The 16,482-nt window shown below is 39.2% G+C and overlaps 1 protein-coding gene across 2 annotated transcripts; it reads right to left on the bottom strand.

Moving 5' to 3' along the window:
* Positions 1-497: 497 nt before the first annotated feature.
* LOC142658930 (uncharacterized) lies at positions 498-4,828 on the bottom strand. Of its 2 annotated transcripts, XM_075834653.1 has the most exons (2): positions 2,862-4,828; positions 498-2,692 (listed from the first exon to the last, which is right to left on the bottom strand). In XM_075834653.1, exons 1-2 carry the CDS (start codon positions 4,796-4,798, stop codon positions 2,584-2,586), a joined length of 2,046 nt encoding a protein of 681 aa, XP_075690768.1. In that variant the 5' UTR covers positions 4,799-4,828; the 3' UTR covers positions 498-2,583. The 2 variants fall into 2 exon arrangements, with proteins under 2 accessions (XP_075690768.1, XP_075690685.1); XM_075834570.1 differs by having other exon boundaries at positions 498-4,828.
* Positions 4,829-16,482: the final 11,654 nt, after the last annotated feature.

The raw sequence follows: 16,482 nt of genomic DNA, 5'->3' as shown, positions 1-16,482 counted from the left end.
ACAGGACAGTCGTTTCTACTAATAATATAATTACATAATTTCCTGAACACCACAGATGAAAACGGAGGTGGTATGTATACAAAAGCTAAAATACAAATGAATTCCTTTAATCTACAGTGAATAAAAATGAATCTACCTTCATTGTCTATATTTTTATCAAGTATCTCATATTACACTCCCGAGTGAATAAGAACACTCACTCTCCTGGAAAAGGAGGAGTGTATAGAATGAAACTGCTGTGACCACCACTTATTTCCCAATCTTGGGATTTTTTCTTGTGCCAAATGTGTTTCTAACAAACAAGTAATTGATGGAAATTGTTTTTTTTAAATATAATTCTTAATAGTAAAACGTTTTAATTTTTCCCCCATACCCCTAATATTCCATACCACCATTTTAGTGTTCATTCGTGCGTTCTAACAGAATGAAAAATGGCTATTTTGACAAATATTAGATATTTTATATAACATATTCGTACAAAATTCTTAATGTATTCCAATACCAGACCGGTCTTACCCCACCCCCCAACCCTTCCCTTATGTTGACTTGTCATTTTTTTTTAACAAGTCTCTCAACCAACGCATGTTCCTCTAATACACCATTAATTAATTCATAATGATTTCAAACTTGCTAACCTCTTAAATGTCTCTTCCTGTGACGAATGAAAATTAACCTTACCCTGAAATTCTGTTCTCAATTTTTCTGGATACATTAAAGAATATTTAATCCCTGACTCTTGGGAGTTTTTTCTTGACTGGACCAAAAGCTTGTCTCTTTAATTGAGTGTCATATGAGTAGTCAGGATATATTGCTATTTTTGAATTGTTATGGGATAGATTATGTAGCTCCCTTGACTTTCTCAATATATTATCTCTATCCCGGGAGTTTAGAACCTTGGCTATTATAGCTCTAGGTCTAGAACCAGGGATAGGCACTCTTGCTGGTACCTATGAGCTTTCTCTATGCCAAACCAAGGAGACAGATTTTCAATTCCAATTTTGTTTTTGATTCAATTTTGGACTAAAGTTTCAACACCTTCCCTTTCTTCCCCTTCTGGAAAACCCAATATAGATTTGGGGAGTTTACCGGCCATGGACTAAAAATGTAAATGTTTTGTTCACAGAGCCACTTAGTCATCACTTTTGCCTTGTAACATGGTGCTCCATTATGCTGGAAAAAGCATTGTACATAAACAAATTGCTCCTGGATGGTTGGGAGAAATTTCTCCTGGATGGTTGGGAGAAGTTGCTCTTGGAGGATGTTTAGATCGCATTCTTTATTTATGGAAGTGTTCTTAAATAAAATTGTGTAAGCCCACTCCCTTGGATGAAAAGCAACCCCACACATAGTCTCAGGATGCTTTATGTTGGAACAACACAGGTCCCATGGTAATGCTCACCTTTTCTTCTCCACACAATCATTCTTGCAGATATCCCAAACAGTCTGAAGGGGGCTTGATAAGAGAAAACAACATTACCCCAATTCTCTTCATTCCAATTCCAGTACTTCCTGCAGAATGTCAGTCTGTCTGAGAAGTGGCTTCTTTTCTGGCCTTCTTGACACCAGGCTAGCCTCCAAAAGCCTTCACCTCACTATGCATGAAAATCCACTGACACCTGCCTGCTGCCGTTCCTGAGCAAGCTCCTCAATGGTGTTGAACCGATCTGGTAGCTTATTCCTCTTTAGGAGACAGTCCTGGCACTTGCTGGACTTTTTAGATGCCCTTCTTCAAAGCAATTGAACCTTGAAGTTTTTGATGATCCCATAAATGATTGATTTAGGGGCAATTTTACAAGCAGCAATGTCCCTGCCTGTAAAGCCCTTTTGATGCAAAGCAATGATGACTGCACATGTTTCCTTGGAGGTAACCTTGGTTAAAAGAAGAAGACAATGATTTTAAACCCCAACCCCCTTTTAAGGCAACCAGTCTGCTCTTATAATTCAATCAGCATGACAGAGAAATATCAGCTGCTTTAACCTCGTTAACACTTTCTCCTGAGCAACGAGAAGATTACTGAAATTATGTTACAGGTAATTTTGTGGCAGGGCTGAAATGCAGTGGAAATTAGGTTTTTGTGATTAAGTTAATTTTCCTGTCAAGGAATGACTTTGCAATTAATTGCAATTCATCTGATCTCTTTATAACAATCTAGAGTTAATTGCCACAATAGAAACGGAAGCAGCAAACTTTGTGAAAACCAAAATTTGTGTCATTCTTAAAACTTTTGGCCAGGACTGTGCAGCGGACACCCACTGGTGATGGTGCAGACTCCCCGTCATACATGTACAGTGGTTTGTGTAAATGCTTTTTCAACAGTGCTGTATCTACTTGGCAGATATCCGGAAAGGGTTAAAGGACGTTTAAATTAATCTCACAAAGTGACACATCAGATTTGAAAAAAAATGGGTCTGTGTTCACAAGGCCATAATTAGCTGCGTCGCCAAGAGGTTATTGTCTGTGACTAACCTGTTGAGTTAAAATATTTTTTTGCTCTTATAGCTTTTCCAACATTCCAAACAAGAATACATTTTTTTATGCAAATTCTCTATGAGTTTGAAAATTGTATTTCCATGTAAAACATTTTACATAAATAGAACACCAAAATTACTTCTCCCCTTTGTGAGTTTTCTTATGTTTAACAAGATTTGTTTTTCGTGAAAAACATTTTCCACATTCCGAACATGAATATGGCTTCTCTCCTGTGTGAATACTCTCATGTTTAACAAGAGTTGCTTTATCTTTAAAACATTTCCCACATTTTAAACATGAATATGGCTTCTCTTCTGTGTGAATTCTTTCATGTGGAACAAGACTTGATTTATATGTAAAACATTTCCCACATTCTGAACATGAATATGGCTTCTCCCCTGTGTGAATTCTCTCATGTATAACAAGACTTGATTTATCTGTAAAACATTTCCCACATTCTGAACATGAATAAGGCTTCTCTCTTGTGTGAGTTTCCTCATGCTTAACAAGATTTGATTTTAGTGAAAAGCATTTCCCACATTCTGAACATAAATATGGCTTCTCCCCTGTGTGAATTCTCTCATGTCTAACAAGACTTGATTTATCTGTAAAACACTTCCAACATTTCAAACATGAATACGGCTTCTCTCCTGTATGACTTCTCTCATGTAGAACAAGATGTGATTTTAGTGAAAAGCATTTCCCACATTCTGAACATGAATATGGCTTTTCTCCTGTGTGACTTCTCTTATGTACAACAAGACTTGATTTTACTGTAAAACATTTCCCACATTCTGAACATGAATACGGCTTCTCTCCTGTGTGACTTCTCTCATGTGTAACAAGATGTGATTTTAGTGAAAAGCATTTCCCACATTCTGAACATGAATAAGGCTTCTCTCCTGTGTGAATTCTCCCATGTATAACAAGACTTGATTTATCTGTAAAACATTTCCCACATTCAGAACATGAATATGGCTTCTCTCCTGTGTGAATTCTCTCATGTTTAACAAGACTTGATTTATCTGTAAAACATTTCCTACATTCTGAACATGAATATGGCTTCTCTCCTGTGTGAATTCTCTCATGGTTAACAAGACTTGATTTAGTTGTAAAACATTTCCCACATTCTGAACATGAATATGGGTTCTCTCCTGTGTGAATTCTCTCATGTTTAACAAGACTTGATTTATCTGTAAAACATTGCCCACATTCTGAACATGAATATGGCTTCACTCCTGTGTGAATTCTCTCATGTATAGTAAGACTTGATTTATCTGTAAAACATTTCCCACATTCTGAACATGAATATGGCTTCTCTCCTATATGAGTTTTCTCATGTTTAACAAGATGTGATTTTACTGTAAAACATTTCCCACATTTTGAACATGAATATGGCTTCTCTCCTGTGTGACTTCTCTCATGTGTAACAAGATTTGATTTTAGTGAAAAGCATTTCCCACATTCTGAACACGAATACAGATTCTCTCCTGTGTGACTTTTCTCATGTGTAACAAGGTGTGATTTTTGTGAAAAGCATTTCCCACATTCTGAACATGAATAAGGCTTCTCTCCTGTGTGACTTATCTTATGTACAACAAGACTTGACTTTACTGTAAAACATTTCCCACATTCTGAACATGGATACGGCTTCTCCCCTGTGTGACTTCTCTCATGTGTAACAACATGTGATTTTAGTGAAAAGCATTTCCCACATTCTGAACATGAATACGGCTTCGCTCCTGTGTGAATTCTCTCATGTTTAACAAGACTTGATTTATCTGTAAAACATTTCCCACATTCTGAACATGAATACGGCTTCTCTCCTGAGTGAATTCTCTCATGTTTAACAAGACGGGATTTATCTGTAAAACGTTTCCCACATTTTGAACATGAATATGGCTTCTCTCCAGTGTGAGTTCTCTCATGTATAACAAAACTTGATTTATCTGTAAAACAATTCCCACATTCTGAACATGAATATGGCTTCTCTCCTGTGTGACTTCTCTTATGTCTCACAAGACTTGATTTTTTTGTAAAACATTTCCCACATTCTGAACATGAATATGGCTTCTCCTCTGGGTGAATTGTTCTGTGCTTAAAAAGACCTGAGATTTTTGTGTACTGTTTACCACATTGAAACCCTTTATCCCCTTTCTGAGCTGTACTTGTGGTAACAATCTGTGATGGGTCAGAAGATTCCTCATGATTAAGGGAATTATATGAAAGATCTGTACTGTAAAGTCCTGGATGTACATTAAGGGTAATGTGGTTTTCTCCTGAAGACTGTTGCATGATATCTTCTACTTCATAATTTATCAAAAACATGAAGCTTTCCTCCGAGTTCTTACTGCCATCTTCTGTTAGGATTAAAAATGGATTTTGTCATTTTTATATTTTTCAAACAACAAAGTAGACAAATGTATGACATATTAGGCTGCATGCAGGTTTTTTTTATATATATATATATATAGTCAATCAGAAGTGGATCCAGCAGATAGTAAAAGTTTGAGCCATTTTCTTCAAAACTACCACTGGCATTGGCTAAAAAAAAACTGCACCAAATACTACCACAAAATTGAATGCCTGATTCCAGCCTTAAAATTATTTTAAAAATACTTTAGATGGACAATAATGTTTCACTAAAAACTTGTGTTGATCTAATAGTATACCTGATATCTAGAATGTCCACCATCCAGCAGCACCAGTCAGAAGTATAAGTGGGTGCACGTCCTAAGAGCCCGATCACAGCTCCCAATTCCTCAATATTCGTCCAATAAGAGACAGCACTCAAAAATAGTGATGAAAAAAACGGCTTTTTATTAGCCCCGACAGCAGGCTATCACAGCTCAATGTGCCGGGACCAATCTAAATGGTCCCGACTTCACGATCGCAGCTATTGGTTAGTCACTGACTAACTGTCCAATAGCGGCGATCTGTGTCTAAACTTCCTCTCCCTGACATTACATCCTGCCGCACCCGCCCTGAATGCCTCTGTTGGAGTTTGAGAGGCGTTCAGAGCGGTTGTGTGCAGGAAGAGAGAGAAAAAGTAAAAAAAAATTCAAAAACAGACTTTTCTGCTTCCCTCTACCCACTTCATCCACTACCCTCTCCTGTTCCCTTCCTCTTTGTGGTCCTTCCACGTTTTTGGTCAGTGATCTCCTATCACTGACCACTTCTTAGTCTTCAGGGACAAATTTTTGGTCCCTGGGATTATTTTTTCTTTATAAAATAAATGAAACAAAAAAAAAATGTAAAAGTAAAAAAAAAAAAGTTTAGACAATTTAACTGGTTAGTTTAGTATTAGGGTTATGTCAGGGAACAGTAAAAAAGCGTAGTTAGGTGTAGCGTCAGGGACTTCAGGGTCAGGAATCTGTCACCGTAGTTAGGTTTAGCGTTAGGGATCCATCACCGTAGTTACGTTTAGCGTCAGGGAAGTTCACATAAAATCTTGTTAGGTTTAGCGTCAGGCACCCGTCACCGTAGTTAGGTTTAGCGTCAGGAAAGCTCGGAATAATCTAGATAGGTTTAGTGTCAGGGAATCGTCGCCGCAGTTAGGTTTAGCGTTAGGGAAGTTCACATAAAATCTAGTTAGGTTTAGTGTTAGGAACCCTCGCCATAGTTAGTTTTAGTGTCCGGGAAGTCCACTTGTTCTCTAAAAACAAAACAAAATAAAACACGCTTTTGTGCTAGTTTAGGTAGCAGTCTATTGCTCCTAGTTTGGGATTTTTTTTATTTTGTTTGCTGTATACATTTTGTCTAAGCACAAACATGTCCCAAAAGACATTTACTGCCGAAGAGGCATATTCATTTCTTGCCTCCGACACAGACTCGACGGATGGTGAGACTCTATTTTATTTGTCGACCTCCTCATCCAGTGATGAAGAGGAGGGACCCCTAAGAGACGCCCCAGGACCACCGCGACAGTTGAAACCCCCGAGACAAGTGACCGCGCAACAATTGATACCCCTGAGTGAAGTGACCCCATTTGGTCGCCCACACCTGACAATTTTGAACCCAAAATCCCTGAATTCACGGGCAGCCCAGGGATCAAATTTAACACGGCAGGGCTCAGTGAGATGGACTTTTTCAAGTTCTTTTTTACTGATGATTTTATAGAACTTATGGTGTCCCAGACAAATTTATATGCCCAACAGTATATCATCAAGAACCCCAACTCATTTTATGCCCAATCCCAGAGGTGGACTCCTGTAGACGCAGCAGAGTTGGGCAAGTTCTGGGGACTTCACTTGAACATGGGGCTTCTGAAAAAGCCGTCCATTAGGACCTACTGGAGCACGGACATCTTATACCACACCCCGATGTACCGTATGGCCATGTCCAGGATGCGTTATGAGGCAATACTTCGCTTCTTACATTATGCTGATAATGAGCAGTGCCCACCCCGAGATGACCCCAGTTTTGACCGTTTGTATAAACTGAGACCCCTAATAGAACAATTCAGTGCCCGGTTTGCCCAAGCATACACCCCCGAGAAGTGTATTTCTGTCGATGAGTCCCTTGTACATTTTAAAGGGAGGCTTCAATTCCGCCAGTACCTGCCGAGTAAGAGGGCAAGGTATGGCGTGAAGATGTATAAGCTGTGCGAGAGTGCATCAGGGTATACCTACAAATTTAGGATATATGAAGGGAAAGACAGCAGTATTCAGCCCCCAGAATGCCCCCCCCTTACTGGGAGTTAAAGCCAAAATTGTGTGGGATTTGGTGCACCCACTGCTGGACCAGGGTTACCACCTCTACCTGGATAATTTTTAAACCAGCGTCCCACTCTTCAAGTGCCTCGCTTCCAGAAGTAATGTACTGTTTCACTGCTAGAAAAAACCTGAGAGGCCTCCCTAAGACACTGCTTGGGCAAACACTCATAAGGGGTGAGAGCAGGGCACATTCTAGCAGCAACATATTGTGTGTCAAGTACAAGGACAAGAGAGATGTCCTTGTATTGACAACAATACATGGCCACACCAGTACCAATGTACCTGTACGAGGTACCAGTACAGAGACCCCCAAACCAGACTGCATACTGGACTACAATAGGTACATGGGAGGGGTGGACTTGTCAGATCAAGTCCTGAAACCCTACAGCGCCATGCGGAAATCGAGGGTGTGGTATAAGAAGCTGGCCGTGCACATCATACAGATGGCATTGTACAATGCGTATGTGCTACGTCGATGTGCAGCCCAGAGGGGAACTTTCCTGGAATTTCAAGAGGTGGTTATCAAGAACCTAATTTTTAGGGACCAGGAAGAGGGGGCACCCAGTACTTCTGGAAGCGAGGCCACACGCATCGTACCAGGGCAACACTTTCCAGGAGAAGTTCCCCAAACTGGTGGGAAGGGAAAGACTCAAAAGAGGTGCAGAGTCTGCTATAAGAGGGGGATAAGGAAGGTCACAATATATCAATGTGACACGTGTCCTGAAAAACCAGGGCTCTGTATGAAAGATTGCTTTAAAATTTACCATACATCCCTTGATTTTTAATTTACCCTGATGCACTCCGCACAGCTTATCCCCGTCATCTTTCCCTTCTGAGCCCTGCCGTGTGCCCAGGCAGCAGATAACAGCCACAAATAGGGTATTGCCATACCCAGGAGAACCTACATTACAATTTATGGGGTGTGTCTCCGGTGGCACATGCTGGGCACAATATATCGGACGCTGAAATGGCATATATGTATAGAAAATTGCAAATCTCACTCTCCACCATCTGCTGCACATTACCTTTTACACAATAACTGTGGGGTCAAACTGCTCACTACACCTCTAGATGAATGCTTTAAGAGGTGTAGTTTTTAAAATGGGGTCACTTCTCGGGGGTTTCAACTGTACTGGTACCTCAGGGGTTCGGCATACATGATTTAGCACCAGAAAAGCACCAGTAGGCCAAATGGTGCTCCTTCCCTTCTGAGCCCTCCCATGGGCCCAAACGGCAGTTTATTACCACAAATGGGGTATTGCCGCACTCAGGCAAAATTGGGCAACAAAATAGGGTATTCTTTTCCTTGTGAAAATAAGACATTCTGAGCAAAAATGACATCTTTTTGGAAAACATTTCATTTTTTTTTTATTTCACAGCCCAATTCAAATATGTGCTGTGAAAAAACTATGGGGTCAAAATGGTAACAACAACCATAAATGAATTCCTTGAGGGGTGTAGTTTCCAAAATGGGGTCACTTCTGGTGGGTTTCCATTGCTTTGATACCTCTGGTGCTCTGCAAATACGGCATGATACCCGAAAACCAATCCAGCAAAATCAATTTTTTTTATTTCACAGCCCAATTCAAATACGTGCTGTGAAAAAATTGTGGGGTAAACATTGTCACAACAACCGTAAATGAATTCCTTCAGGGATTGTAGTTTCCAAAATGGGGTAACTTTTGGGGGATTTATACTGTTTTGGTGCCACAACATCTCTTCAAAGTTGGCTTGGTAGCTAAAACATATTCTAATAAAAAAGAGGCCCCAAAATGCACTAGGTGCTTCTTTGCTTCTGGGGCTTGTGTTTCAGTCCACGAGCGCACTAGAGCCACATGTGGGACATTTTTAAAAACGGCAGAATCCGGACAATACATATTTAGTAATGTTTCTCTGGTAAACTGTGTTACAGAAAAAAATGGAATACAATTTAATTTCTTCAAGAAAAATTTAATTTTCAAATTTCACCTCCACATTGCTTTAATTCCTGTGAAACGCCAAAAGGGTTAAGAAACTTTCTAAATGCTGTTTTTAATACTTTGAGGGGTCTAGTTTTTAAAATGGGGTGTTTTATGGGGGTTTCTAATACATAGGCGCCTCAAAGCCACTTCAGAACTGAACTGGTACCTTAAAAAAAAGGGTTTTGAAATTTTCTTGAAAATATGAGAAATTGCTGTTCATGTTCTAAGCCTTGTAACGTCCAAGAAAAATAAAAGAATGTTCAAAAACCGATGCCAATCTAAAGTAGACATATTGGAAATGTGAACTAGTTACTATTTTGTGTGGTATAACCATGTGCCTTACAAGCAGATGCATTTAAATTCAGAAAAATGCTATTTTTTCAAAATTTTCTCTAAATTTTGAAATTTTTCACAAATAAACACTGAATATATCGACCAAATTTTACCACTAACATGAAGCCCAATGTCTCACGAGAAAACAATCTCAGAATCGCTCGGATAGGTTTAAGCATTCCAACGTTATTACCACATAAAGTGAAATATGTCAGATTTGAAAAATGGGCTCTGAGCCTTAAGGCCCAAACTAGGCTGCGTCCTTAAGGGGTTAACAAAGCATATCAAAAGGGATATAACATACCCATGATAAATGCAGGAGAAAACACAGCCAATGTCCACCCCAACGCGCGTTTCGGCGCAAATGCCTTCGTCTGGGGGTGGCGTTAGACAGCAGACTAATCCTATTTAAATGGAGCCAAGCCAATTGCAAGAACATGCGTCACCTGAAGAATGCTCTGTTTGATATCTATTGCCCTCACTGTATATTTACCGGTCGGTGTCCTGGAGAGTGAAGTGGCCGCGCCTCCGAAAACGTCAGTAGCGAGGGGCCGAAACTGGAAGCATGTCACCGCCTCAACATACCCGGTCACGTGTATCCAGTGTCCGATACATCACGAGTGACGGTGACGGAGGCCGGTCACCACGCACCAATGACAGAGCGGCACAGTGAGGCAGAGAACACAGAGATGCTATTTGGAATAGACAGGAACAATGAAAATTTGCAGGGCACAAATACACCGTTACATTAATAACTTGTACATCTAAAAAATGTCTAGTGATATGGCTGCGTGATGCATCCGCCCATAGAAGAAGAGCAGATGCATGACGAAGCAAATAATCAAATGGAGAATAGGGTCCCAGCCAGACCGCCTCCACCGGGCGCCCCGTCGAGACCACTGCTAGCTTGCCAGCTAAACTGCAACGATAGAGATGGGATTCTACGTCTATCTCGTAGACTACCGGCGATTACATATAATGGGGCAGCAGTCTCGATTTTCCCAGATTTTTCGGCTAATCTGCAGAAACGTAGAGCAACATTTATGGCTGTGAAGCGACGCCTGAAAAACTTAAATATGCCATATTCTATGGCATACCGCAAGAGGCTGAGGGTGGTGGATAACGATCGCTCCATTTTCTTCAACTACCCACATAAAGCTGATGAGTGGGTGAGAAGTAGACGACTACCTCAACATAATTGATCCTCTCCTTGAGAACTTATCGGAGCTGTCATTTGGAATGTGCTTCATCTGGTCTATTGGGGGATACCTATGCTTCCTATTCCAAAAAAGCGGAATATCGGAGCAGCACTGTGGTTTCACGCCTAGCAAGGCCGGTGCTATGCTTCAAACAAAGGAGTGAGCCCTCCACATATGTTACAGGTCAAAAAGAGAGAAAGCGAAGCAGCACTCAAAAATAATTGGGTTTATTTATCCATCATCCACTACAATGTTTCACGTTCTCTATGAAGGCATTTTCAAGCAATGTGTGTTTAAGAATACATGAGAATATATAGAGCGCAAAGCCCAGACAATCAGTGTTACAAATCAATACATAATTATAAAACAATATCCAGTTATTCAAACATCATATGATATATAGTGACTGGTGAAATGAATATCAATATTGTTAATACGACTTATAACATGATTCAATAATTATATAATCAATGCAGCATAAGTAACATATATAATTCAGTGTTTACAGTTAATTGAACATACACAGTGCAATTATTAAAAACAAAACAGCTGGCACTCACCAAACTAGAAAAAATAATCATAATGATAGGACTCAAATCTGTTCGACATTTAGAACGCCGATAGTTGGAAATGTGTAACAGCGCATGCCCACAGGTAACTCACCGATTGGGTCAGAACAACATGTGATCAAATGTCACCAGGACAACACAGAACAACAGAGCCAAGAATGTCTTGTGCGAGTCATCTATACAGATAGACTCAGAAGCGTGTGTACTTCACCCTTCTACGAATGCGCTAACGCCACCTTGAAGAAGGGAATGCCAGTATGTTGGTAAGTTAAAATGTAAACGTAATCAATCTATTATAGAGGATCATTGCATGCAAGTGCTAGATAGATCCTGAGTGAACATAATGTGTGACGCTGTTCGCCTGTTATGGGCGGACGGACCGTTTTTACCCTCAGTTGTGGTAGTACACAAATTACCGAAGGTTAGGCTATCTAGCACTTGCATGCAATAATCCTCTATATTATATTGATTACGTTTACATTTTAACTTACCAACATACTGCCATTCCCTTCTTCAAGATGGCGTTAGCGCATTCGTCGATGGATGACGTATACACACTGCTGAGTCTATCTGTATAGATGACTCGCGCAAGATATTCTTGGCTCTGTTGTTCTATGTTGTCCTGGTGACCATTGATCACGTTTGTTCTGACCCAATTGGTGAGTTACCTGTGGGCATGCGCTGTTCAATGTTTAGAACGCCGATAACTAGAAACGTGTAACACATATGAGTCCTATCATTATGATTCTTCTTTCTAGATTGGTGAGTGCCAGCTGTTTTGTTTTTAATAATTGCACTGTGTATGTTCAATTAACTGTAAACACTGAATTATATGTTACTTATGCTGCATTGATTATATAATTATTGCATCATGTTATAAGTCGTATTAACACTATTGATATTAATTTCACCGGTCACTATATATCATATGATGTTTGAATAACTGGATATTGTTTTATAATTATTTATTGATTTGTAACACTGATTGTCTGGGCTTTGCCCTCTATATATACTCATGTATTCTTAAACACACATTGCTTTGAAATGCCTTCATAGAGAAGGTGAAACGTTGTAGTGGATGTTGGATAAATAAACCCAATTATTGAGTGCTGCTTCGCTTTCTCTCTTTTTGATAGTTCTATACACTGTACTCCTGAATATAATAGTACTATACACTGTACTCCTGATAATAGTACTATACACTGTGCTCCTGAATATAATAGTACTATACACCGTACTCCTGATTATACACTGTACTCCTGAATATAATAGTACTATACACTGTACTCCTGTATATAATTCTACTATACACTGTGCTCCTGAATATAATAGTACTATACACTGTACTCCTGAATATAATATTACTATACACTGTGCTCTTGAATATAATAGTAGTATACACTGTGCTCCTGAATATAATAATACTATACACTGTGCTCCTGAATATAATAGTACCATACACTGTACTCCTGAATATAATAGTACTATACACTGTACTTCTAAATATAATAGTACTATACACTGTGCTTCTGTATATAATATTACTATACACTGTACTCCTGAATATAATATTGCTATACACTGTACTCCTGAATATAATATTGCTATACACTGTAATCCTGAATATAATAGTACTATACAAGAAAAAAGCAGAGGATTGGAGCAGCACTGTGAACAAATGCCTGACTAGGCTGGTGCAAAGCTTCAAAAATAAAAAATAAAGGAGTGACCTCTCCTTATGTGCTAGATATCCAAAAAAGAGAACGTGAAGCAGCACTCAAATAAAGTGAATTTATTCATCCAACATGGAACCACAACGTTTCACCTCCTCTATGAAGGCATTTTCAAGTCATATACAATGTACTCCTGAATATAATATTGCTATACACTGTACTCCTGAATATAATAGTACTATACACTGCACTCCTGAATATAATACTATACACTGTGCTCCTGAATATAATATTGCTATAAACTGTGCTCCTGAATATACTTGTACTATACACTACGCCCCTGAATATAATAGTACTATACACTGCACTCCTGAATATAATAGTACTATACACTGCGCTCCTGAATATAATAGTACTATACACTGTGCCCCTGAATATAAAAGTACTATACACTGCACTCCTGAATATAATAGTGCTATACACTGTGCTCCTGAATATAATAGTAATATACACTGTGCTCCTGAATATAATAGTAGTATACACTGTGCCCCTGAATATAATAGTACTATACACTGCGCCCCTGAATATAATAGTACTATACACTGTGCCCCTGAATATAAAAGTACTATACACTGCGCCCCTGAATATAATAGTACTATACACTGTGCTCCTGAATATAATAGTAATATACACTGTGCTCCTGAATATAATAGTACTATACACTGCACTCCTGAATACAATAATACTATACACTGTGCCCCTGAATATAATAGTAGTATACACTGTGCCCCTGAATATAATAGTACTATACACTGTGCCCCTGAATATAAAAGTACTATACACTGTGCCCCTGAATATAATAGTACTATACACTGTGCCCCTGAATATAATAGTACTATACACTGTACTCCTGAATATAATAGTACTATACACTGTGCCCCTGAATATAATAGTATTATACACTGTACTCCTGAATATAATAGAACTATACACTGTACTCCTGAATATAATAGTACTAAACACTGTGCCCCTGAATATAATAGTACTATACACTGTGCCTATTAGTACTAGTGACCCCTGAGGAAGCCATGTTGTGGCGATATGCGTGGGGCGGTTCATACCTTTATCACTCCTCCTTATGGACACTCTATGACGCTTTAGGATATGTTCATTCATATGGTTTGATGTCATATTCCTTTTACCTGTGTCCTTACTTTTCTCATCATTATTTTAGGAGTATCTAGGTAGGTTACTTTCTGGGGTTGTTTGTATTGGTCTACTTATCAGGGCGGCATCCCCCAGTAAAACTAGTTATAGCAGCCATTTGCTTTTTTTAAGTGTTTTTATCATGTCTTTGTGGAGTACTTATTTTCAATAAATGTATATGTTTTATCATATCTTTAGTGTCTATAAAATTTTTGCCATACACATACCCGTGTGTGTGTTCTCTGTCCCTATCTATTAGTACTAGTACTATTCTTGGCTCTGTTGTTCTGTGTCGTCCTGGTGACCATTGATCACGTTTGTTCTGACCCAATCGGTGAGTTACCTGTGGGCATGCGCTGTTCGACATTTAGAACGCCGATAGTTTGGTTTGGTGATAGTTTCTAGTTTGGTGAGTGCCAGCTGTTTTGTTTTTAATAATTGCACTGTGTATGTTCAATTAACTGTAAACACTGAATTATATATGTTACTTGTGCTGCATTGATTATATAATTATTGCATCATGTTATAACTCGTATTATAATAGTTTGGTTTGGTGATAGTTTCTAGTTTCGGTGAGTGCCAGCTGTTTTGTTTTTAATAATTGCACTGTGTATGTTCAATTAACTGTAAACACTGAATTATATATGTTACTTGTGCTGCATTGATTATATAATTATTGCATCATGTTATAACTCGTATTAACACTATTGATATTCATTTCACCGGTCACTATATATCATATGATGTTTGAATAACTGGATATTGTTTTATAATTATGCATTGATTTGTAAGTGGCTTTGGCCTCTATATATACTCATCGATTCTTAAACACAAATTGCTTGAAAATGCCTTCATAGAGAAGGTGAAACGTTGTAGTGGGTGTTGGATAAATAAACCCAATTATTTTTGAGTGCTCCTTCGCTTTGTCTCTTTTTGACGTGTATCATACGTGGAGGGGTCACTCCTTTGTTTGAAGCATAGCACCGGCCTTGAAACCACAGTGCTGCTCCAATCTTCTGCTTTTTTGTATATCATTTGACCTGGAGGTCGAGCACGGAGCATGGAGTCTGTAGAGACATTGAATATTTCATCCAACATCTTTTCCTATACCACTGACGATGTGAACAGAATTTTGGGAAGCTCTCTGGGAGATGGGGCATTCTTGGGTGTCCCAGCAAAATGGATATCAAACGCAGCTTTGAGTATGAATCCGGGAGGAATATCAGTTTGAAACTACATCTGTCATTATTGGGAGAATATTATAGACATCAAATTATACCTCGTGGATTGAGGTCACATCTTAAACCAAATTTATTTCCTAATAACGTTGACTTCTGCATTAGATTGGAAGGATTATCGAACAAATATGCCCTAGATGTTATTTTACTTAATATAGAGTTTTTGCAGATTGAAATTGAAAATTGTCAAAAAAGAAAGGTAGAATCAGAGGAGAAATTGCGAACAATGATGCCTGATGATGAATTCACAACATATGTTGAAAGATTTCACTCTATCCTTCATAAATTTCAACAAGAACAGGAAGAGATGAAGCGACATAAATTGTTCCGTGATAGTGATGACTATGCGAACGGAAGGGTCTATAATTGGAAGCAGGTGCAACAACAAATATTACAAAAGAAACACATAAAATTAAGTATGGGAGAGGGGAAGGGGACAAGTATGTGGTCTATTAATACATAACTTTTATTGGTTTATTAAAATAAAACAAATAGGATTAAGATGCCTGAAGTGCAAAAAGGGTATGTGTGAGTGACCCCCAACCTCACATACCTCAAGGCCAATTGGGTGGTGTACCAATTTATGTTGAACTGCCAGATGAATTGAGCTTCTGTCTGTATAAAAAGGTTGTCTGTCATGTATAGGGACCTGTGGGGACTCTCCTGTATGATATCACACAGCAATGGATTGTAACAATTATAAACAATTCTGTTGCTGGGTTGATATGGTTGATACCAAGATTCTTTTGTCTAATAAAGCAAAGCCCCAGTGTGTGACTGGGACGATGATGTGGAGTGATCGTGCAGTGTGAATTGTATGGTGGACAGACCCTGACAAGTCAGCAGGGTATGAGCACAGTTAGTTCCACCGGGTTTATGGTAGATAGCGAGGCAACCCTGCGGGAAATCCTGGAGGGCTGTCCCCTAGCTGGGCTGAACACTGCAGAGACGTCCCTGATTGTGAGCAGAGAGAGACAGAGAGGAAATGTCCCGTCCGGAAAACAAGCAGCAGTACGTTCGGTTAGCGCCGAGTATCGCTCAGTTGTCAGCGCGAAGCTACGCGAGTTGCCTAGTGAGGACGCAGCGTCCCATCAGGGAGACAGGCAGCCGTGCGCTCA

Source organism: Rhinoderma darwinii, chromosome 1 (assembly GCF_050947455.1).
Source record: "Rhinoderma darwinii isolate aRhiDar2 chromosome 1, aRhiDar2.hap1, whole genome shotgun sequence".
NCBI lineage: Eukaryota > Metazoa > Chordata > Amphibia > Anura > Rhinodermatidae > Rhinoderma > Rhinoderma darwinii.
This window is presented reverse-complemented; position numbering and strand designations above follow the sequence as displayed.